Genomic DNA, 24756 nt, shown 5'->3' on the forward strand with positions numbered 1-24756 from the left:
CAATGCTAAGCCCTTGAAACTTTATGTTAATGAACTCTCGCGCCAAACATAGAAACATAGAAACATAGAAAATAGGTGCAGGAGGAAGCCCTTTGATTTGCATTCCCTCAATCTCAAGATCTCCCCTCCCCTATACCAATGCCGGCCTGATTCCTTTGCTTATGTCCCACCTGTTATAGGCAGTTGTGATTCTTTACCCATCTTTCAAAACCGCATAAGGCGATCTTTTATTCCCTTACTTACTGTACACAAACCCTAACTGCACATAAGAAAACTGTCAAGATCATCTCCAATGAATAATGTGTTCTTGTTTTAAAATAAAGTCATTATCTTCAACCTGATCAGGACCATGGGTGAGCTCAGAACCTCATTGTAGGGATCAAGAAAAAGATCAATATTTGGTGTTTTGTAATTTAACCAGTGGATATTCATCATCGTATTTTGGTACAGTGTCATAATTGCCAAAAAGTTCATTTATCTACTGCTTTTCGCACTGATGTATCTGTATAATGTATATTTCCTTATGAGCTTAATATAAAGTTTTATGATTCTCTTGTGTTATTTGTTTTTAACTGGTTGTGAAGTTTAGTCTGTTTCTTAATAACCACTTTGATTTTTGCAGTATATCCATGACGGTCTTCTCTACAATCCTGGCTACTGGCTTCATGCCTCTGAATGTTTTTATCTACTCACCCGCCTTTAAACAAGCCAATGTTTCTTCTGCCAATATTTCTTCTGCCAACAATTGTTCTAGCAACATCAATTTTCAAGAACTTTACAAGAATATAGGTGATTAAATTTATTTCTGTCTTTTTATTAGAAATATTAAAATAATGTAAACAAATACAATTCTTAAAGGACTTGGCAGGATAGATGTAAGAATTATGTTTTCACCAGATGCAGTGTCTAGAAACAAAGTTCATAATATCAAGTTAGGGAATTAGCCATTCAGAATGGAGGTGAGAATAAGTTTCTTCACCTTAATGCAAGTGAAACATGGGAGTGGTCTACTCAAGAGAGTTGTGGAGATGCTCTGTTAAGTGTGTTCAAGGCAACAATCAATAAATTTTCTGATTATAAGGGAATTAAAAGAATATGTGCGTAATGCAGTTAAGTATTGCTGATTTGAAAGTTCAGCTGCAATCTTAATATCAGAAAAGAGACAAAAAGTTGAATGGCTTACTCCTGCTTCTATTTTTTGAGCATTTGTTTTGTACCTCAGCAGAGGCCTTTACCTCCATGAACAAATTTTCTTTATGGTTTCTTATCAGCCCATCTTTCCTCCTCAAGCCCTTATCTCGTTCATAGGCCTATACAATAATGAAAATTCATTTTATGTTTTCTGTCAGTTCTTCTCACACTCTCCCTTTACCATTCTTGCTTCCCCTTTTAGTTCCCATTAAGGTAGACATCAGTAGATAAGCTATCTCCAGAGATAGAGACAGAGGGATCAAGGAAGGGGAGGGAGGTGTTGGAAATGGACCAGGTAAACTTGAGGGCAAGGTGAAAGTTGGAGGCAAAGTTGATGAAGTCAACGAGTTCAGCATGTGTGCAGGAAGCAGCGCCAATGCAGTCGTCAATGTAGCGAAGGAAAAGTGGGGGACAGATACCAGTATTGGCTTGGAACATGGATTGTTCCACAAAGCCAACAAAAAGGCAGGCATAGCTGGGACCCATATGGGTGCCCATGGCTACACCTTTAGTTTGGAGGAAGTGGGAGGAGCCAAAGGAGAAATTATTAAGAGTAAGGACTAATTCTGCTAGATGGAGGAGAGTGGTGGTAGAGGGGAACTGGTTGGGTCTGGAATCCAAAAAGAAATGGAGAGCTTTGAGACCTTCCTGGTGGGGGATGGAGGTATACAGGGACTGGACATCCATGGTGAAAATAAAGGGTGATTTATACTTCTGCGTCAACTTGATGCCGTAAGTACGGTGTCGCCGTGAACCCTACGTGGATCCCTACGCCGTTGCCTGACGCGCGCCTCTCCCAAAATGAAACTGTGCGTCGCGGCAACACAGGACGCAACAACTGTGATTGGCCTGCTTGGTAGCATCGCATTTCCTCCTACGCTGCAGTAGCTTCCCATTGGGCGACTGAAGGGCAGGGAAGGAACTCTGCCTGCACTGCTTTCCATAAAGCTTTACAGACCTCCGAAATTATGGAGGACACATTTCGCTTTTACGAAAAAAGACACTCTCTATAAACTTGTTTACCCTGAGAAAGACTACCATGACCATAAAGTCTTGCGTGGGCAGGTGTATGCGCATGTGTGACGTGCCTGAATTGCAGAGCGACGCAGACACACCAACGCACAAGTATAAATGCTCACAATGCGCGTAGCCCACTTGCGTAGGTTATGGCGTCGAGTTGACGCAGAAGTATAAATCAGCCTTTAGATGATGGGGGCCAAGGAACTTGAATTCATTGAAAGTATCCAGAGCATGAGAAATGTCACGAACATAGGTAGGAAGGGATTGAACAAGGGGGATAAAACAGTGTCGAGGTATGCAGAAACGAGTTCAGTGGGGCAGGAGCAAACTGAAACAATGGGTCTACCTGGACAGGCAGGTTTGTGGATCTTGAGTATGAAGTTAGAAACGGGAAGTGCGGGGTGTGGGATGCTGAGCTCATTGACTTCATCAACTTTGCCTCCAACTTCCAACCTGCCCTCAAATTTACCTGGTCCATTTCCGACACCTCCCTCCCCTTTCTAGATCTTTCTGTCTCTATCTCTGGAGACAGCTTATCTACTGATGTCTACTATAAGCCTACTGACTCTCACAGCTATCTGGACTATTCCTCTTCTCACCCTGTCTCTTGCAAAAATGCCATCCCCTTCTCTCAATTCCTCTGTCTCCACCGCATTTGCTCTCAGAATGAGGCTTTTCATTCCAGGACAAAGGAGATGTCTTCCTCTTTTAAAGAAAGGGGCTTCCCTTCCTCCACCATCAACTCTGCCCTCAAACATTTCTCTCCCATTTCACCCACATCTACTCTCACTCCATCCTCCCACCACCCCACTAGGGATAGGGTTCCCCTTGTCCTCACCTACCACCCCACCAGCCTCCGTGTCCAACATATAATTCTCCGTAACTTCTGCCACCTCCAACAGGATCCCACCACCAAGTATATTTTCCCTCCTCCCCACTTTCTGCTTTCCGCAGGGATCGCTCCCTACGTGACTCCCTTGTCCATTCGCCCCCCCCCCATCCCTCCCCACTGATCTCCCTCCTGGCACTTATCCTTGTAAGTGGAACAAGTGCTACACATGCCCTTACACTTCCTCCCTTACCACCATTCAGGGCCCCAGACAGCCCTTCCAGGTGAGGCGACACTTCACCTGTGAGTCGGCTAGGGTGATATACTGCGTCCGGTGCTCCCGATGTGGCCTTCTATATATTGGTGAGACCCGACGCAGATTGGGAGACTGCTTTGCTGAACACCTACGCTCTGTCCACCAGAGGAAGCAGGATCTCCCTGTGGCCACACATTTTAATTCCACGTCCCATTCCCATTCTGATATGTCTATCCATGGCCTCCTCTACTGTAAAGATGAAGCCACACTCAGGTTGGAGGAACAACACCTTATATTCCGTCTGGATAGCCTCCAACCTGATGACATGAACATTGACTTCTCTAACTTCCGCTAATGCCCCTCCCCTTATTTATCTGTCTGTTGATTTGTTTGTTTGTTTATTTATTTATTTATAATTCCTCTCCCCCCTCCCCCCCCTTCCCTCTCACAATAACTCCTTGCCTGTTCTCCATCTTCCTGTGGTGCTCCCCTCCCCCTTTCTTTCTCCCTAGGCCTTCCTGTCCCATGATCCTCCCCCTTCTCCAGCCTTGTATCCTTTTTGCCAATCAACTTCCCAGCTCTTACCTCCATCCCTCCCCCTCCTGTCATCTCCTATCATTTCGGGTCTCCCCCTCCCCCTCCCACTTTCTAATCTCTTACTATCTCTTTTTTCCGTTAGTCCTGACAAAGGGTCTCGACCCGAAACGTCAACTGTACTTCTTCCTGTAGATGCTGCCTGGCCTGCTGTGTTCCATCGGCACTTTGTGTGTGTTGCTAAGCAAAGAGATTCAGTTCATGATCACTTGGGTAAATTCTCTCCCATGCTCCCCATTCCCTGAAAGTAAAAGCATGTTTGAATTCTAACTTTTTCTCTTCCTGCTGCAAGTTTATTGACCTAAAATGAACTGCACCTGTTCCTGTTTTCATGGATACAACCTGAACTGCTGAGAGTTTCCAGCATTTTCTGTTTTTATTTTCTAATCTCCAATATCTGCTTTTTTTTTTGCTTTTTTTCATTGCTATCTAAAAATATACATTGTTTTTTCCATTTTGATTACCTCAGATTACTCCACATGGTACTCCATCTTTCACACTCTCAACCATTCACGTACCCTGCCTTCATGCCTCTGTGGTCTTTCTGCATCCTCCTCACAGCCCAGAGTATTGCCCAGCTATATATCGTCAGCAAACTTTACATCACTTTTCACCAGGGAAGATGATGTTGCCTGAGTCTCGGCAATGGAAGATAGAACTGTGATTTTTGATGGGCTTCAAACTGATAAAGAAGAGATGTATAAAAGCCTGCAGAAATTGCTGGTGGTGATTGTGAATGTAACTTGAAGCTGTAATGAGCATTTCCCCTTGATTCGCTGCTGGATGCTGACTGACCAGACCGTGTTTGAAGAGAAATTTAATTAATATTGGGAAATTTTGCTCAGATTTCTCCAATCGTTTCTCTGAAGATTTTACGGAAGCAGAATGAGCACTGCACAACCCTATCTTATTGGAGATCATGAGGCACCAGAAGAAAAGGTGTGGTTGGTTACAGGGATCTTGGTGAGTGGCCCTTTTGGAGGAGAGGAAGAAGGGACCAGGTGGTTTAAAAGTAGGTTGGTGTTCCACCAATTTCTGAGTTGATCTGTTGATTGATTGGTTGTCTCATGACGACAGTTTCTGGAACCTGTGCGAGAGTGTTTTTAAAAGTGGAAAAGCTGCTGCTGTGGGCAGTTCCACTCTCCTCTCGACCTCAGAAGTCTGGGTCCAGTGGTATGAGTAGGCGTCACAAATGGGGTCTTCCTGGGTTGTAGTGGATGACCATGGCTACTTCTGTGCCTTGTCATGGCCTTTGCTGTCCATGAAGTTTTGTGGAACCGCCTTCCTGACTCTTAGATCTCAATGTTGATCTCATCCGCCTAGTCTGCCAGAGCTGAGTATGCGTTAGATCCGATACGTCCTTATCTCACTGGGCTATGAGGCCCACTGACTACCTTCATCTAGTTCAGCACATCTGTTGAAGCAGTGAAGCAGGGTGTGGCTACTGTCACATGCAAACAGCTATTTCTGTGTGGTTTAAAATGTATTATTTTCAATATCCAGTACTCACTGTTTATGAACCCATGGATCTGTCTGTTTTCTGCCTTTTATTTCAACCCGACTGTCTCTGTACCTTCTTAGTGAAGCAAATATTGTGCTGCTTTTTTAAAAAAAAATCTTTAACATCTCACTGCATATCAACAGGTAGATAATCATCTCAGTTTCATTTAAAACCTTTTCATTGCCTCATTATGTTTTAGGCCATAAGACAATAAGAGGTAGGAGCAGAATTAGGCCATTTGGCTCCAAGTCTTCTCCCCCATTTGATCATGGTTGATCTATTTTCTTCTGAACTCTGTTCTCCTGTCTTCTCCCCGTAACCCTTTCATACCCTGACCTATGGAGGATCTATCAACCTCTGCCTTAAATACACTGAATGACCTGGCCTCCACAGCTGCATGTGGGAATGAATTTCACAGATTCACCGCCCTCTGGCTCAGGAAATTCCTCCTCTTCTCTGTTCTAAAAGGAAATCCCTCTAACCTGAAGCTGTACCCTCTGGTCCTAGACTCCCCCACTATAGGAAACATCCTCTCCATATCCACTCTGAATAGGTCTTTCAGCATTTGATACATTTCAATGATTTGATTAGTTTTGTGTTCTGTAACTCCAAAGCATTAAACTAATCAAAAGAAAATCAAGGGAGCATGAGAGATGCATGTCTTGTTTTGACATTTTAGAGGGGTGTTCTCTTATGACATGGCAGCATTATGACATTTACCATTAATGTAACTGGTAATGAATTAATTAAACAATGCTTAATCAAACAATATATTTATAATGTTTCTCAAATATTACTGAAATATTAAATACACAACACATCTAACAACTATAACCCAACTTATCCAACATCTACTTTATTAATTGCTCCCTTAGGTCTCCTTGCTCTGTCCGGGAGAAAACGTTACGTCCACTGCATCTCCTCTGCTACAGTTTCTAGTGCTTTAATGAAATAAAATGCTCACTCTCTTGCCTCTGATGCATCCTCATGTGTTCCAATTTCCTGCCACCGATGTACTCCACACCTTCAGCAGAAGTGTGTGGAGCCCACTTGCAGCTTTTCCTGAAAATTTCTCCTAATTATTGTTTGACTGGAAAAACCCGGAGATGAACATTTTTGCATCTGTGGCCATAGTCACATCACAGATAGAAACCTCAGATTTGCAACCCCTTCTCAGAAGTTTTGCCATGGTAGAGCAAATAGTAAAATTGTGCCTTGTCTCCAGATTAACTGAGGGTTATTCCATGGATGGGAAGTAGTAGTTGAAGCCATAAGACAGAAGAGTGTAATTGGCCCATTTGGCCCATCGAGTCTGCTCCACCATTCAGTCATGGCTGGTCCTTTCCACCCCCCTCAGCTCCACTCCCCGGCTTTCTCCCTTTAACCCATGACACTGTGTGCAATCAAGAAACTGTCAATCTCTGCCTTAAGTACACCCAACGACCTGGCCTCCTGTGGTAACAAGTTCCACAAATTCACCACCCTTTGGCTAAAGAAATTTCTCACGAGTCTTTGGAACTGTCTCCCTCAAGGGGAAGTGGAAGAGGAGATTTTAAATATTTTTAAGACAGAAATAGATGAACAGCATTGGGGTGAAAGGTGACTACAAGTAAAGGGTACATGGAATTAAGGCTACAGTTGGATTAGCCATGACCTTATTTAATGGTGAGTAGGCCCAAGGGACTGAGTATATGACCTGCCCCTCCTGCTCCATGCATTCATGTAAAATCAAATTGAAGGGCCATTTCTGGTTATCTGACTGTTGTAAAATCTTACTTTTCCTTCTGAAATAGGTTTTACATTGACTACTTTGATCCTCCCAATAGTATTTGGAATTTTCATTGCATGGAAGTGGCCAAAGCAATCAAGAATTCTTCTAAAGGTGAGTTAATGTCTTCTATTTGTATAAACCCTTCACACAGAATTATTGATATAGGGTATATTTGCTTTGTCAATTGAAGCATGATATATGTAGATATAATCTTTTCTTTCTTAATTTCTTACTATCTCTTTATAACAATAATCCAATGTACACATATTCAATAGTACTTGCCTTTCAATCATTGACAGATCTTGTTTAAGTTGCTCATTGATATGATGTGTGTTTAATATTTCAGTAGTATTTGGGTAAAATAGCAAATGTATTTGATAAGCATTCTTTGTTGTGACATAATTCATTACAGGTTGTATGTGAAAGTGTTTGAATGGCATTCATCACTATGCCACCACACCATAAGTGAGAAGCTCACTGAAGTAAAACTAAATTGACACATTTCTCCCAGCTCTTGTGTCTCTCTATTAGTTTCTGGAGTCGCAAAACATAACATAATGAATACTTAAGAATATAATATTTACTTGTGGAACACCAACCAGATTTTGCCAATTTGACCATTATTCTTGCCCTCTAACTCCAGTGGCTTAGTCATTTCCTAAAAGGGAGGGTATCAAGGGTAGTAACCTCTGCAATGCAGCCTGAGCCACACACTAGTGAAGGTAAGAAAAGAATGACATGGCAAATGAATGTGTGGCTGAGGAACTGCTGCAGGGGAGAGTGTTTCACATTTGTGGATAATGAGGCCACCCTCAGGGTGGAGGAGCAACACCTTATATCCTGTTTGGGTACTCTTCAACCTGATAGCATGAATATTGATATCTCCTTCCGGTCAATGAATTCCCCCTGCCCCTTCCTGTGTTCCCCAATCTGAACCCTCACCTCTTCTCACCTGCATGTTACTTCCCACTGAGTCCCCTCCTCCTTCCTTTTCTCCTATTGTCCATTCTCTTTTCCTATCAGATTCTTTCTTCACCAGCCCCTGGCCTTTCCCACCCACCTGGCTTCACCTATTATCTTCCACCTAGCCTCTTTCCCCTCCACCCCCATCTTTTTCTCTGGCATCTTCTCCCTTCCTTCTCAGTCATGAAGAAGTATCTTGGCCCGAAACATCAACAGTTGCTCTTTTCCATAAATGTGCCCGACCTGCCGAGTTTCTCCGGTTTCCTGTGTGTGTTACTTTAGATTTCCGGGCATCTGCAGACTTTCTCATGTTTGTGGATCATTGAGTTCACCTCTGGGGAAGGTATAGCCTGTTTAAGAGGAATGGGTTACATCTGAATTTGAGAAGGACCAATACCATTGTGGGCAGATTTGCTCAAACTGTTGTGGAGGGTTTAAACTAGTTTAGTAGGGGGATGGGAACTGGAACGATAGATCAGATGATGGAGCAGTTGGTGTAAAGGGAGTTGCAATGTGTAGATAGACTGTGGTACAATAGGCTGTGGTTAGGGCAAAAATGCAGTGAGTTGGATGGGTTGAAATGTGTTCAATTTAATGCGAGAAGTATCAGGGACAATGGTGATAAACTTGGAGCGTGGATCAGTACATGGAACTATGATATTGTGACACAGACTTTGCTGTCACAAGAGCAGGAATGGTTCCAGTTGTTTCAGGATTTAGAAGTTTCAAAACAGACAGGGGGTGAAGTAAAAGAGTTTTTAATATATAGGTAAATTGGGAAAATCAGTTTGGGGCTGGATCCCAAGAAAGAGAATTTGTAGAATATTTATGAGATGACTTTATAGAGCAGCTTGTGCTTGAGCTTGAGCCCACTAGGGAAAAGGTAATTGTGGATTGGGTGCTGTGTAATGAACCAGATTTTATTAGGGAGCTTAGGGTAAAGGAACCCTTCAGAGGCAGTGGTCATAATATGATAAAATTTATCCTGCAGCTTAAGAGGGAGAAGATGAAATCAGATGTATCAGTACAGGTATTACATCTGAGTAAAAGGAATTACTGTCATAAGGGGGGGTGTTGGTAGCGGACCCAAATGCAAGACACAGACACTGACGTACAAAGAACAGGACTTGACTAGAGTAGGGACGTGACAGGATACAGACAAGGAGCAGGGACAAGAATGCAGACAAGGGCTTGGACCCCGAGCCAGAGACTGGACAAGGACCCAGAACCTGGGTCTTGCCTTGGGCTCAGGCCCCAGAACCAGGCATGGACGTGACATGATTGCAGAACTGGAGGCTGGGGTCTTGAAGCTTGAGGCTTGGAGACAGGCTTGTAGTCTTGGGTCTAGAGGCCCGAGCTCAGAGATGGGCTGGGGCCTTGGGGCTAGAGGCCCGAGCTCGGACATGTGCTGGGGCCTTGGGTCTAGAGGCCCGAGTCGGAGACGGGCTGGGGCCTTGGGTCTTGGGTCTAGGGTACTTCGAGGCTAGGGTATGGACTCCGAGCCAGAGACTGGGCAAGGACCCAGAACCTGGGACTTGACTCGGGCTCGGACTCCAGAACTAGGCGAGGATAAGACAAGGCTACAGGACTGGACATAGCTTGGGTGTGGAACTCCTGGGTAGGGCGAGACACAAGGACAGGTAAAGGCACATGGACAGTACTCAGATAGGACTGGACTAGGCACGGACTAGACAAGGGCCTTCAGGAGCATGGAGCCTTGGACTAGAAGAGACTGGAGGATGGAACACAGAGCCAGGACCCCTCCTTGGGAACAGGACGTAGGGCCGGGACTCACACACATAACACAGAGCCGGGACCCCTCCTTGGGAACAGGACGTAGGGCCGGGACTCATACACAGAACACTGAACATGAAGAGACAGATCTCAACACTAGGTGGCGGCAAATGGCCGGACCCACCTAGTGAAGGTGAGGACACAGAGACAGATCCCAACACTAGGTAGCAGCAAATGGCCAGACCTACCTAGTGAAGGTGTGGACATAGAGAGACAATTCCACACAACGAAAGACAGTTCCTTATCTTGACCTAAAAAGGCTCCTGACTTGCTCTGGCATTAATACTTCAGTGATACAGGCGGGGTATCCAGGCTAGGTGAGCAGGCAGAGAGTCAGGCAATGGGGGGAAAAGACAGGGAGGGGAACAGGACAGTCCAGCAGGGAATCCCTGGTTTGCAGAGGTATTTATGTCTCAGCCCCAAAATGAGAAACATATGCCCACAACAGAAACTGGGGAAAACCAGAAACCCCGGAACAAGGAACCATGGACCAGACCTTGAACCAGAACACGGACTTCACGGACTGGACTATGACAATTACAGAGGCATAGAGAGGAACTGGCCAAAGCTGATTGAAAGGGGACACTAGCAGGGATGATGGCAGAGCAGCAATGGCAGGACTTTCTGGGAGCAATTGGAAGGCACAGGAAAGATGTATCCCAAAGAAGTAGTATTTTGAAGGAAAAACGATGTAACCAAAGCTGACAAGGGACATCAAAGACAGCATAAAAGAAAAAGAGAGGGACATATAATACGGCCAAAGTTAGTGGGAAGTTAGAGGATTGGGAAGCTTTTAAAAACCAACAGAAGGCAAAGAAAAAAATGTAAGGAGAGAAAAGATGAAATATGAAGGTAAGCTATCCAATAATATTGAAGGATAAAAACAATTTTTCAGATATGTAGAGTAAAAGAGAGCTGAGAGTGGATATTGGACTGCTGGAGAAATAGTAATGGGGGGAAGGGAGCAAAGATATAGTGGATGAAAGTAAGTATTTTGTATCAGTCTTCACTGTGGATGACACTGGCAGTATGCCAGAAATTCGAGAGTCAGGGAAAAAGGGAGTGTTGTTGCTATTACTATGGGGAAAATGCTTGGGAAGCTGAAAGGCCTGAAGGTAGATAAGTCACCGGGACCAGATGGACTACACCCCAGGGTTCTGAAAGGGGTAGCTGAAGAGATTGTGGAGGCATTAATAATGATCGTTCAAAAATTAGTAGATTCTGGAATGGTTCTGGAGGACTGGAAAATTGCAAATGATACTCCACTCTTCAAGAATGGAGAGAGGCAGAAGAAAGGAAATTATAGACCATTTAGCCTCACCTTAGTGGTTTAGAAGATGTTGGAGTCCATTATTAAGGGTGAGGATACAGGATACTTGGAAGCACATAATAAAGTAGGCCAAAGTCAACATGGTTTCCTTGAGGGGAAACCTTGCCTGACAAATCTGCTGGAATTCTTTTGAGGAAATGACGGGCAGATATATAAAGGATAGTTAGTGGATGTTGTTTACTTAGATTTTCAGAAGACCTTTGACAAGATGGGGCATTAGGAGGTTTTAGATAAGATCCATGGTAAAAGGGAAGATACTAGCATGGATAGAAGATTGGCTGACTGACAAGAGGCTAAGAAAGTGAATAAAGGGGGCCTTTACTGGTTGGTTTCCACAGCATTTGGATATAGATATTATCTTCCTTGACAGTTTATTCAGTCCTTTGGCATTCCATGACTTCAGCGCTTTCAATTTCTTAATACTGATAAGATCCAAGTATCAACAAACCACTCCCTGGTGAATACAGCTGAGAAGTCGTCATTTAGGATATTGCCAACTTTCCCTGTTTCCACACATTACTCTTTTGGTCTCTAAGAGAACCCACATGCCCCTGATATACATATAGAATGTCTTAATTAAGGATGGTTTATGGTGCTTTGCTACCCCCCTAATTAGTTTCCTAAGTTTTCTCCTACACCTGTCATATTCCTCAGAGACTCACTCAATTCCAATTGTCTGTCATGGTGCGTGCTGGCAGGCAAATGTAGAGCAAAGGCAGGCTTTCCACGTCATGGTAGTCACTGGCACCCACTCAATCCAGGTGCGGTGGATGACAGCCTCAGTCACTAACAACGACTTGACCCGGAATGGAGGAAGGCAAATTCCGGAGCACAATGAAAGTGCCTTTAAAATAATTATTGAACGTGGGAAACATGTTCTGGTCACAATCAATCCGACAAATCCAAACTGAAACCAGCTGGGCTAAATGACTTAAACAATTAGTAAACACAGCTGCTGGAGAAACCCTGTAGACTGACACTCTGCAGCAAACCACAGAGGCCTATAGGGCCTCCCTAAGGCTGGCGAGCCCTGGGGAACTGGAGCTAGAGCTGGGAAAAACCCAGCCTAGACTTGATGCTTTCAGTCCAGGGCTGGGAAAAGCCAGCATAGACCAGATGCTTTCGAACCAGGGATTGGAAAAGTCCAAGGCGGATCTGATGTTCTTGAGACTGTGCTGAGAAAAAACATGCGGCAAACATAATGCTTGAGCTAGGGCTGGGAAAGTCCCAGGCAAACCTGATGCTCTTGAGCCAGGGTTGGGAAAAATTCAGCATAGACCTGATGCTCTTGAGTCAGGGCTGGGTAAAGCCCAGGGCGAATCTGATGCCCTTGAGCCAGGGATGGAAAAAATCTGGGGCAGATCTGATGCTCTAGAGCCAGGACTGGGAAAAGCCCAGGGCAGATCGGATGCTCTTGAGCCAGGACTGGGAAAAGCCCAGGGCAGATCGGATGCTCTTGAGCCAGGACTGGGAAAAGCACAGGGCAGATCGGATGCTCTTGAGCCAGGACTGGGAAAAGCACAGGGCAGATCGGATGCTCTTGAGCCAGGACTGGGAAAAGCCCAGGGCAGATCGGATGCTCTAGAGCCAGGACTGGGAAAAACCCAGGGAAGATCTGATGCTCTAGAGCCAGGACTGGGAAAAGCCCAGGCAAACCTAATGCTTTGAGCCAGCGGAGGAAACCTGGGGCATATCTGATGCTCTTGAGCCGGAAACAAGGCATAACATGGGAGACGGTATGAACCTTGTTGACCCAGAGAACCTCTGGGGGGGGGAGGGGGGAATCTGAAATGTAGACTGCTGAAGCTTGGAACAAAGCTTTCAGGATCTCCTCAGAATGAAGCCTTCGAGAATCCCTCAGAATGAAGCCTTTGGGACATGAACTGAGTGAAGAAGCCATCCTTATCTTCAGCCGACCGATGTCCAAGCTGCTGTAGTACTTCCACTGGGTCTGAAGGCGGCGAGTGCTTCTGCCATGGTGTGCACTTGCAGGAATGGGCCCAAATGCAGAGGGACGGCAGATTCTCTCTGTCACAGAGGAAGTTGTCACTGACTCAATCCAGGTGCGGCAGGTGGCAGCCTCAGTCATGCTTAGCACTGACAATGTCTTGGCCTAGGGGCGGAGGAATGGCAGAAGAGCACAATGAGAGTCCCCTTTAAGTAATCATAGAACACGGGGAATGTGGGCCGGTCACCATTGACCTGACAAGACCAAACAGAAGGCACCTGGGTTTAATGGCTCTAACACTCAGTAAATGCAGGTGCTTGAGAAACCCTGAAGCCCAACACTCTATCGAAAGCCACAAAGGCCTGCATGGTTCATGACATTACCCATACCTGGCATGCGCTTCGCTTTTCCTGATCACACCTTAAATATATTTTGTCAACCAAAGTTCGCTAATGCTAACAATCTTTGCTCTTCACCCTTAGTGGAACATGCTGGCCTGAGTTCTTACTAACTCCCTTTTAAAAGACTCTTTGTCGGATGTCATCTTGCCAGCAATCATTTGCTACAAATCGACATTTTACAGGATGACTCTTATACTATTGAAATTGTCCCCTAATTTATACCTCAACTTTAGGCCAAAACTTGTCCCTTTCTATAGCTACTTTGAAATTTACAGAATTATGGTTATAATTTTTAGATTTCCCCACTTCCACTACCTTCCAGACTCATTTCTTGAGAAGGGGTCAAGTATTGTCCTCTTTCTAGTAGGACTCTCTACATATGGTTTCTTGGATGAACTTAAATTCTGCCCCATTTCAGCCCTTTACATGAAGGCAGCTTAGATGCACCTTACCTGGATGCATCACAGCTTGGTATGGCAAACTCTCTTGCCCGACATCCCAAGAACTGTCGAGTTGTGGACACAGTTCAGCACATCACCGAAGCCCCTTCACCAGGCTCGTTGGAAACCTGTCTCGTTAGCTGGATCTGCTAACAACCACTGGACTCACCTTTCTGAATATATTTTTAGGGTCAGTATGATTTGGGTCCTCCCAAACAGGAAAGTTGGGATGTTTTGATTAACAGAACTCTGATTTATGCAAATGCTGTGTAAACACTACCAATTATCTATAGGCAAGAAATGACAGATCATACACCTCATGCAATTATAAAGAAAGTGTATTTACTGCTTTCAGCTTTGTCAGCCAGTTACTAAGAGGAAAAGAAAAATTTAAAAAAACCAGAAGGGCCCTTTACAGTTAAACCTGTCTAAATGTGTACATGGCGTTGGAGCTGGCATTGTCCAAAAGCTGTGCGTGACCGTTACTCATGATGCTGAATTCTCGTCACCAGTCACAGGTAGAATTTCCTGTCTTGGACTCCTTCAACTCGCAAAGCACTCTTTGCAATCGGGTCTTCCCGTCGGATAAAATCCTACGGCCATCTCTCCTGATCTCCCCCCCTCTGCATCTCCTGCTAAAAAGACCACGCACCCCACCAGAGTTCGTCACAAATCTCTCTTCGCCCAAGTTTCATTAGAACCTTCTCCCAATTCCATCATCCTGGGTGGCTGACACAAGATTCCTAAGTTGAACATCATAGCCCCTTAATTTTATCTTTATCTTCTGCACTACTGCCATAGTCCGGTCCGTGAAGTCCATGTTCCGGTTCATGGTCCGATCCATGGTTCCTTGTTCCGGGGTTTCTGGTTTTTCCCAGTTTCTGTTGTGGGCACATGTTTCTCGTTTTGGGGCTGAGACATAAATACCTCTGCAAATCAGGGATTCCCTACTTCTCTGTCCTGTTTCCCTCCCTGTCTTTTCCCCCCTTGCCTGGCTCTCTGCCTGCTCACCTAGCCTGGATACCCTGCCTGTATCGCTGAAGTTTTACTGCCAGAGCAAGACTGGAGCCTAGTTAGGTCAAGATAAGGAACTGTCTTTTGTTCTGTGGAATTGTCTCTCTGTGTCCACGCCTTCGCTAGGTAGGTCTGGCTATTTGCCGCTACCTAGTGTTGGGAACTGTCTCTGTGTCCTCACTTTCGCTAGGTGGGTCTGGCTGCTTGCCGCCACCTTGTGTTGGGATCCGTCTCTTCATGTTCAGTGTTTTGTGTATGAGTCCCGGCCCTATGTCCTGTTCCCAAGGAGGGGTCCCGGCTCTGTGTTATGTGTGTGAGTCCTGGCCCTACGTCCTGTTCCCAAGGAGGGGTCCCGGCTCGGTGTTATGTGTGTGAGCCCTGGCCCTACATCCTCTTCCCAGGAGGGGTCTCAGCTCTGTGTTCCGTGCTCCTGTCTCTTCTAGTCCAAGGCTCTGTGCTCCTGAAGGCCCTCGTCCAGTCCATACCTAGTCCAGTCCTATCTGAGTCCTGTCCTTGTGTCTTGTCCTACCCAGGAGTTCCACACCCAAGCCATGTCCAGTCCTGTAGCCTCGTCTTGTCCTTGCCTAGTTCTGGAGTCCGAGCCCGAATCAAGATCAAGACCCCAGTCGGCAGGCCTCAAGATCAAGATCCCAGATCCCAGACCCCAGCCGGCAGCCAAGCTCAAGATCTTCAACTACTGCACAGAGTCTTGTCATCTTCAGAAGTTTTCTGATGACTCTGCCATAGTTGGATGCATCAGCAAGGGAGATGAGGCTGAGTACAGGGCTACGGTAGGAAACTTTGTCACATGGTGTGAGCAGAATTATCTGCCGCTTAATGTGAAAAAGACTAAGGAGCTGGTGGTAGACCTGAGGAGAGCTAAGGTACCCGTGACCCCTGTTTCCATCCAAGGGGTCAGTGTGGACATGGTGGGGGATTACAAGTACCTGGGGATATGAATTGACAGTAAACTGGACTAGTCAAAGAACACTGAGGCTGTCTACAAGAAGAGTCAGAGCCGTCTCTATTTCCTGAGGAGACTGAGGTCCTTTAACGTCTGCCAGACGATGCTGAGGATGTTCTACGAGTCTGTGGTGGCCAGTGCGATCATGTTTGCTGTTGTGTGCTGGGGCAGCAGGCTGAGGGCAGCAGACACCAACAGAATCAACAAACTCATTCGGAAGGCCAGTGATGTTGTGGGGATGGAACTGGACTCTCTCACGGTGGTGTCTGAAAAGAGGATGCTGTCCAAGTTGCATGCCATCTTGGACAATGTCTCCCATCCACTACATAATGTACTGGTTGGGCACAGGAGTACATTCAGCCAGAGACTCATTCCACCGAGATGCAACACAGAGCGTCATAGGAAGTCATTCTTGCCTGTGGCCATCAAACTTTACAACTCCTCCCTTGGAGGGTTAGACACCCTGAGCCAATAGGCTGGTCCTGGACTTATTTCATAATTTACTGACATAACTTACATATTACTATTTAACTATTTATGGTTTTATTACTATTTAATTATTTATGGTGCAACTGTAACAAAAACCAATTCCCCCCCGAGATCAATAAAGTATGACTATGACTATAACTATCCCAGACCCCAGCCAGCAGCCAAGCTCAAGATCCCAGACCCCAGCCTCAAGCCTGAAGCCTCAAGACCCCAGCATCCAGTCCTGCAATCATGTCATGTCCATGCTTGGTTCTGGGGCCCGAGCCCAAGGCAAGACCCAGGTTCTGGGTCCTTGTCCAGTCTCTGGCTCGAGGTCTAAGCCCTAGTCTACGTTCTTGTCCCTGCTCCTTGTCTGTATCCTGTCACGACCCTACTCTAGTCAAGTCCTGTTCCTTGTACATCAGTGTCTGTGTCTCACATTTGGGTCTGTTCCCAGCACCCCCCGTGCCCCGTGACAACTACACTTTCACTGTAACTGTAGGACTGTATTCCGTTGCTGCCTTTTCCTGGTGCTATCTTGGTGTACTGATGTGATGTGTGGGTGGCATGCAGAACATTGTACATGAGACAGTGATTAAACAATTTACTAATCCCCCTCAATATTAGGAAAGTTCACACTCCCACTACAATAACCCAGTTAACCTTCTGTGATTTGCTTACATACTCTGTTCCATTAACTACTGAGAGGCTGTAGTATAATAGAACCATAGAAACCATAGAAACTACAGCACAGAAACAGGCCCTTTGGCCCTTCTTGGCTGTGCCGAACCATTTTCTGCCTAATCCCACTGACCCGCACACGGACCATATCCCTCCATACACCTCCCATCCATGTATCTGTCCAATTTATTTTTAAATGTTAAAAAAGAACCCGCATTTACCACCTTGTCTGGCAGCTCATTCCATACTCCCACCACTCTCTGTGTGAAGAAGCCCCCACTAATGTTCCCTTTAAACTTTTCCCCCCTCACCCTTAACCCATGTCCTCTGGTTTTATTCTCCCCTTGCCTCAGTGGAAAAAGCCTGCTTGCATTCACTCTATCTATACCCATCATAATTTTATATACCTCTATCAAATCTCCCCTCATTCTTCTACGCTCCAGGGAATAAAGTCCCAACCTATTCAACCTTTCTCTGTAACTGAGTTTCTCAAGTCCTGGCAACATCCTTGTAAACCTTCTCTGCACTCTTTCAACCTTATTAATATCCTTCCTGTAATTTGGTGACCAAAACTGAACACAATACTCCAGATTCGGCCTCACCAATGCCTTATACAACCTCATCATAACATTCCAGCTCTTATACTCAATACTTTGATTAATAAAGGCCTATATACCAAAAGCTCTCTTTACGACCCTATCTACCTGTGACGCCACTTTTAGGGAATTTTGTATCTGTATTCCCAGATCCCTCTGTTCCACTGCACTCCTCAGTGCCTTACCATTAACCCTGTATGTTCTACCTTGGTTTGTCCTTCCAACGTGCAATACCTCACACTTGTCTGTATTAAACTCCATCTGCCATTTTTCAGCCCATTTTTCCAGTTGGTCCAAGTCCCTCTGCAGGCTCTGAAAACTTTCCTCACTGTCTACTACACCTCCAATCTTTGTATCATCAGCAAATTTGCTGATCCAATTTACCACATTATCAACCAGATCATTGATATAGATGACAAATAACAATGGACCCAGCACTGATCCCTGTGGCACACCACTAGTCATAGGCCTCCACTCGGAGAAGCAATTCTCTACTACCACTCTTTGGCTTCTTCCATTGAGCCAATGTCTAATCCAATTTACCACCTCTCCATGTATACCTAGCGACTGAATTTTCCTAACTAACCTCCCATGCGGGAACTTGTCAAAGGCCTTACTGAAATCCATGTAGACAATATCCACTGCCTTCCTTTCATCCACTTTCCTGGTAACCTCCTCGAAAAACTCCAATAGATTGGTCAAACATGACCTACCACGCACAAAGCCATGTTGACTCTCCCTAATAAGTCTCTGTCTATCCAAATGCTTGTAGATTCTGTCTCTTAGTACTCCCTCCAATAACTTACCTACTACTGACATTAAATTTATTGGCCTATAATTTCCCGGATTACTTTTCGATCCTTTTTTAAACAACGGAACAACATGAGCCAATCCAATCCTCCGGCACCTCACCTGCAGACAGCGACATTTTAAATATTTCTGCCAGGGCCCCTGCAATTTCAACACTAGTCTCCTTCAAGGTCCAAGGGAGCACCCTGTCAGGTCCCGGGGATTTATCCACTTTAATTTTCCTCAAGACAGCAAGGACCCTCCTCCTTTTCGATCAGTACAGTTTCCATGATCTCACTACTTGTTTCCCTTAATTCCATGGACTTCATGCCAGTTTCCTTAGTAAATAGAGACGCAAAAAACCTATTTAAGATCTCCCCCATTTCCTTTGGTTCCGTGCATAGCCGACCACTCTGACCTTCAAGAGGACCAATTTTATCCCTTACAATCCTTTTACTCTTAATACACCTGTAAAAGCTCTTTGGATTATCCTTCACTTTGACTGCCAAGGCAACCTCATGTCTTTTAGCCCTCCTGATTTATTTCTTAAGTAATTTTTTGCACTTCTTATACTCCTCAAGTACCTTATTTACTCCCTGCTTCCTATACATGTCATACAACTCCCTCTTCTTCTTTATCAGAGTTGCAATATCCCTTGAGAACCAAGGTTCCTTATTCCTATTCACTTTGCCTTTAATCCTGACAGGAACATACAAATTCTGCACTCTCAAAATTTCTCCTTTGAAGGCTTCCCACCTACCGATCACATCCTTGCCAGAGAACAACCTATCCCAATCCATGCTTTTTAGATCCTTTCTCATTTCTTCAAATTTGGCCTTCTTCCTGTTAAGAGCCTCAACCCTAGGACCAGATCTATCCTTGTCCATGATCAAGTTGAAACTAATAGTGTTATGATCACTGGAACCAAAGTGCTCCCCTACACAGACTTCTGTCACTTGTCCTAACTCGTTTCCTAACAGGAGATCCAATATTGCATCCCCTCTAGTTGGTCCCTCTATATATTGATTTAGAAAACTTTCCTGAACACATTTTACAAACTCTAAACCATCTAGACCCCTAACAGTATGGGAGTCCCAATCAATGTATGGAAAATTAAAATCCCCTACCACCACAACTTTATGTAACTTTATATATAATCTTAGTAAAGTGATCACCCACGCTTATTCCTAAATTGTACCCATGTAGACTCTTTGGATGATCCTCCTGGGATATTCTATGTACAGTTGTGATGTTTTCACTACTTCTCCTCCTCTTTTCCATCCCCTTCTGTCATGTCTGAAACCTCTGTAGCCCGGAACATTATGCAGTCAGCCCTGTTTTTCCCTCGGAATGTTTTTGTGATTCCACATGCTGATTAATGCATTAAGTTCATCTGACTTACCCACTATGTGAGATGCTTAAAGAAAGGGAAAGAGCCAAAGGGATTTGGTGGTAGGAGGATAACCAATGTTGTAATAGACGGGCAGAAAAATCGTTGAAGATACAGCCAGATCGGAAGGGCGCGGTGGGGGGAGTGGGTAGATTCCATCAACTCAAGCCAAGTTTTGCTCAGTCTAATAGTTTTCAATTCAACCACCCATCATTGTCTTGTGAAGGATTTTCTTTTTCACAAATGAAAATGGCTGCAAAGATGAATGGTGATAACTTGCACTGCCAGGGATAGCATGAGCTGGACAGGAAGAAAGTTGGGACTTTGAGGCTGTCCCGCCGAAGGGTCTGGGCCAGAAATGTTGAGTGTCCTTTTTTTACCATAGGTGCCACCTGATCTGCTGAGTTTCTCCAGCATTTTCCAAAGACAAGACTCACTAGCTAGGCTGATACATTAGGGACTCTAAGATAAGCAGTACTGATGAAGGGTCTCAGCCAAAAACATTGACTTTATATCCCTCTTCATAGGTGCTGCCTGACCTGCTGAGTTTCTCCAGCATTCTGTGTCTGCTGGATGAAAGAGGAGTGATGGGGAAAGGATTATATAGGGGGAAGGACTAGACTGATCGTGCAAACAGATTAAAAGGCCAGCACAACGTCATGGACTGAAGGGCCCATACTGTGCTGTTCTGTTCTATGTTCATTTTCTATGTCTTATGTTCTGTAAGGCTCTGTGTTTAGGGTGCACTGTCACTAAAAGTTTGAAACAAATATGTAATGAATCACCCAGACTATTGGCATGTGGTGGACAAGAAAATACTTTTGCAGTGAAATTGTTGGAGTTTCTTCAGTTTCAATAAAATCTCGTCCTCTCAGCCTAGAGTTTGTCATTACAGGAGCTGCACAGACTGCCACGTTCATGACAACCACTGAGGATTATTGAATTTGACAGCCATGGTAACTGCAGGTGCTGGATTGTACGCTGGCGTTTGACTGCCTATAGTGATTTCTACATTGAAGATAGATACAAAATATCTGTTCAGGGCCTCTGCCATTTCCTTAAATCCTTGCATTAATTCTGTGGGGTAGCAGGGTGACCTAGCAGTTAGTGTAATGCTTTACCACGCCAGGTTTAATTAACACCAGTGTCCATAAGGAGTTTGTATGTTCTCCTCATGATCATGAGGGTTTCCTCCCATATTTCAGAGATGTATGGGTTAGGATCAGTGAGTTGTGAGCATACTGTGTTGCCACCAGAAGTATGGTGACACTTGTGGGTTGCCCAGCACATCCTCGGACTGTGTTGTTCGTTAACATAAACAACATATTTCACTATGTTTTGACGTGCATGTGCCAAATAAAGCTGACCTTTCATCTTTAATCTCCAGTTTTAGCCATTAAATGTCTTTTTGTCAAACCTTGCTAATTTCTAAAATTTCTTCCTAATCTTTCGGTCTCTAACTACAATATCGTGTTTTGATTAAAACATTACTGTGCACTGTATTTATATTTTACTTTTTTTAGGTTTTATATAAGATATAGAAACAATCAGCATTGTAGACTTGTTCTATTGTTAGATTTTCATCAGCAATGATCTTCGCAAACATATCGATGAATTTCTGTGTTACCTCGTGATCAGCTGAGACTTTATCTTTAAAATGTTTTAAATCTTTTAAAAATTAATGCCATGCCTTTTAAATTTCTGCAACCAGCCTGCTGAATATTCACAATTGCCATCAATTTTCAGTTTGCCATGATAGATCTTTGCCTGTTTCATAACTTTAAGTGGCATTTGTTCAGTCCACTGCTGATGAATCCAGTCTTTCAGCGCAAGGTCAAGAGCTTCATTTTTCGCTCTATCCAATGTTTTTCTATTCTTCATTAACTTCTATTCATTATCTACAGTGCCTATAAAAAGTATTCCCTCCCCCTCCCAGAAATTTTCACATTTTATTGTTTTACAACATTGAATCACAGTAGATTTAATTTGGCTTTTTTGACACTGATCAACAGAAAAGACTCTTTTGTGTCAAAACGAAAACATCACTACTGGGTGATCTAAATTAATTACAAACATAAAACACAAAATAATTGCAAAAGTATTCACTCCCTTTAATATGACACCCCAAGTAATCACTGGTGCAGCCAATTGGTTTTAGAAGTCACATAATTAGTTACATGGAGATCACCTGTGTGCGGTTAAGGTGTTTCAATTGATTGTAGTAAAATAAACCTGTATCTGAAAGGTCCAACTGCTTACAATGTAAAGCATATAAGGTTGAAAGAGAGTAAATGCAGGCTTCACTACTATCTTTGGGTGTTGATAGTGTTCTTTTAAAAACTTCACTAAGTTTTGCTGCTTCACTAGTTGCATCTTTATGGGAGAGAAAGCCATTGTTCAAAAAACTTTAATTTAATTCACAATATTGTCTTTCATTATTTACAATCTATAGGGCTTTTTGGGGTAATTTAGTTTTCATTTGATGAAGAACTAGTAGGGGTTTTATTTCCCATCTCTACATCCCACTCCAGTCCAGTTGGTGGCAGTAATGCACCTTTAAGTGGGAATGCCAACCACCATTAAAAGTCAGAAGAAGAAGGTCCAGCTGCTGGCAAGTCAGTATCCTGGCAAAAACTGTAGCATGACAAAAGAACACTCCAAGTAACTGTGCCAAAAAAAGTTATTGAAAAGCATACATTAGGAGATGGATACAACAAAATATCCTTTGGAGTGCAGTTATTTCGGTCATCAAGAAATGGAAAGAATATGGCACAGCTGTAAATCTGCCTAGAGCAGACCATCCTCAAAAACTGAGTGACCGTGCAAGAAGGGGGCCAGAGAGGGAGGTCACCAAGAGACCTATGACAACTCTGGAGGAGTTTCAAGATTCATTGGCTGAAATGGCGAGACTGGGCATACAACTGTCGTATCTTTATAGGAGAGAAAGCCACTGTTTGAAAAAGAACCTCATAAAATTTCGGCTAGGCTTTGCCAGAAGGTATGTGGGAGACTCTGAAGTCAGCTGGAAGAAGGCTCTATGGTCTGATGAAACCAAAATTGAGCTTTTTGGCCATCAGACTAAACGCTGTTTGGCATAAGCCAAACACCGCACATCATAAAAAACACACCATTCCTACCGTGAAGCATGGTGGTGGCTGCATCATACTGTGGGGATGCTTCACTGCAGCAGGCCCTGGAAGGCTTGTGAAGGTAGACGGTAAAACGAATGCAGCAAAATACAGGGAAATCCTAGGGGGAAACCTGATGCAGTTTGCAAGAGAACTGCAACTAGGAAAAAAAAATTGGTTTCCAACAGGACAATGGCCCCAAGCATAAAGCCAAAGCTACACCGAAATGGCTTAAAAACAACAAAGTGGCCAAGTCAGAGTCCAAACATCAATCCAATTGAGAATCGGTGGTTGGACTTGAAAAGGGCTGTTCACTCACAATTCCCATGCAATCTGACAGAGCTTGAGCAATTTGTAAAGTAAGAATGGGGAAAAGATTGCAGTGTCCAGATGTGCAAAGCTGACAGAGACCTATCCACGCAGACTCAAGGATGTAATTACTGCCAAAGGTGCATCTACTAAATACTGACTTGAAAGGAGTGAATATTTATGCAATCAATTATTTTGTGTTTTATATTTGTAATTAATCTAGAACACCTTGTAGAGATTTGTTTTCACTTTGACACAAAAAAGTATTTTTCTGTTGATCCGTGTCAAAAAAGCCAAATTAAATCCAGTATGATTCAATGTTGTAAAGCAATAAAATGTGAACACCTTCCAGGGGGCGGTATGTGAATACTTTTTATAGGCACTGTATATGAGGTCACTTAACAGAACTGTCAGTGATGTGCAGAGACCTGCACACCTCCTTGGAGCCTTCTCAGCGCCTTGTGGAATCTTTGATTTGTGACATCATGTCAGCGCCCAAAAATAAATTTTGGATCTTGAGGTTTTCAGATTTTGGAATTTAAGATAACAGGTACTCAACCTGTACTTTGGTTTTTCTTCAAATTTTCAAAAATACTCAAAATTTAAGCCCATTTTATCTCTCTTCATTTTATCCTTCCTGAATTCTGTGCTTCAACAAACCTTACTCCATGCTTTCTTCATCCTAGATGCTGCATGGCTCCCCAAACAGTAAGCGATTGATGTCAATGTCCTGTCCTATGTACTGGAGATACTATGCTTCACTCACAGAATTTTTATCCAAACTCTGTCCCAACCTAAATAACAAATGCTTCTTTTTCTAAACAGTGTGGGGCCGTTGCTGGAGCAGTCATATTTTTTATCATAGCAGTGACAACCACACTGCTCTACAAAGGAGCATGGAAAGCTGACTTGCTATTACTCATCATAGGAGCCATCAACCCTATGATTAGCTACACTGCAGGTTTTTTTGTCGCTCTAATCTTACGGCAATCATCGAAGAGGTAAAGTAACAAAACATTTCTGTACTTGAGAGCCATTAGGTTAATGTTCCCCTGAAGTCAAGTCGTCAAGTCACTTTTTATTGTCATTACAACCATAACTGCTGGTACAGTACACAGTAAAAACGAGACAATGTTTTTCAGGACCATGGTGCTACACGAACAATACAAAAACTTCGCTGAACTATGTAAAACAACACAAAGCTACACTAGACTACAGACCTATCCAGGACTGCATAAAGTGCACAAAACGGTGCAGGCATTACAATAAATAATAAACAAGACAATAGGCACAGTAGAGGGCAGTAGGTTGGTGTCAGTCCAGGCTCTGGGTGGAATGTCTACTGATTAATAATCGGCTAGGTAAAAACTACCATTGTT

At 44.0% G+C, this 24756-nt stretch overlaps 1 protein-coding gene across 2 annotated transcripts in view; it reads left to right on the forward strand.

Annotated features, from left to right (window-relative positions):
• Window positions 1–24756, forward strand: part of LOC134344164 (sodium-dependent organic anion transporter-like) — a 47770-nt gene that overhangs the window by 18296 nt on the left and 4718 nt on the right. For both annotated transcript variants that reach the window (XM_063043504.1, XM_063043503.1), the window contains exons 2-4: window positions 623–789; window positions 7185–7273; window positions 24203–24378. In XM_063043504.1, the coding sequence (XP_062899574.1) occupies window positions 623–789; window positions 7185–7273; window positions 24203–24378 (432 nt within the window). The remainder of the gene's footprint in view (window positions 1–622; window positions 790–7184; window positions 7274–24202; window positions 24379–24756) is intronic.

The sequence above is a fragment of the Mobula hypostoma genome, chromosome 3 (genome assembly GCF_963921235.1).
Source record: "Mobula hypostoma chromosome 3, sMobHyp1.1, whole genome shotgun sequence".
In the NCBI taxonomy this organism is placed as follows: domain Eukaryota; kingdom Metazoa; phylum Chordata; class Chondrichthyes; order Myliobatiformes; family Myliobatidae; genus Mobula; species Mobula hypostoma.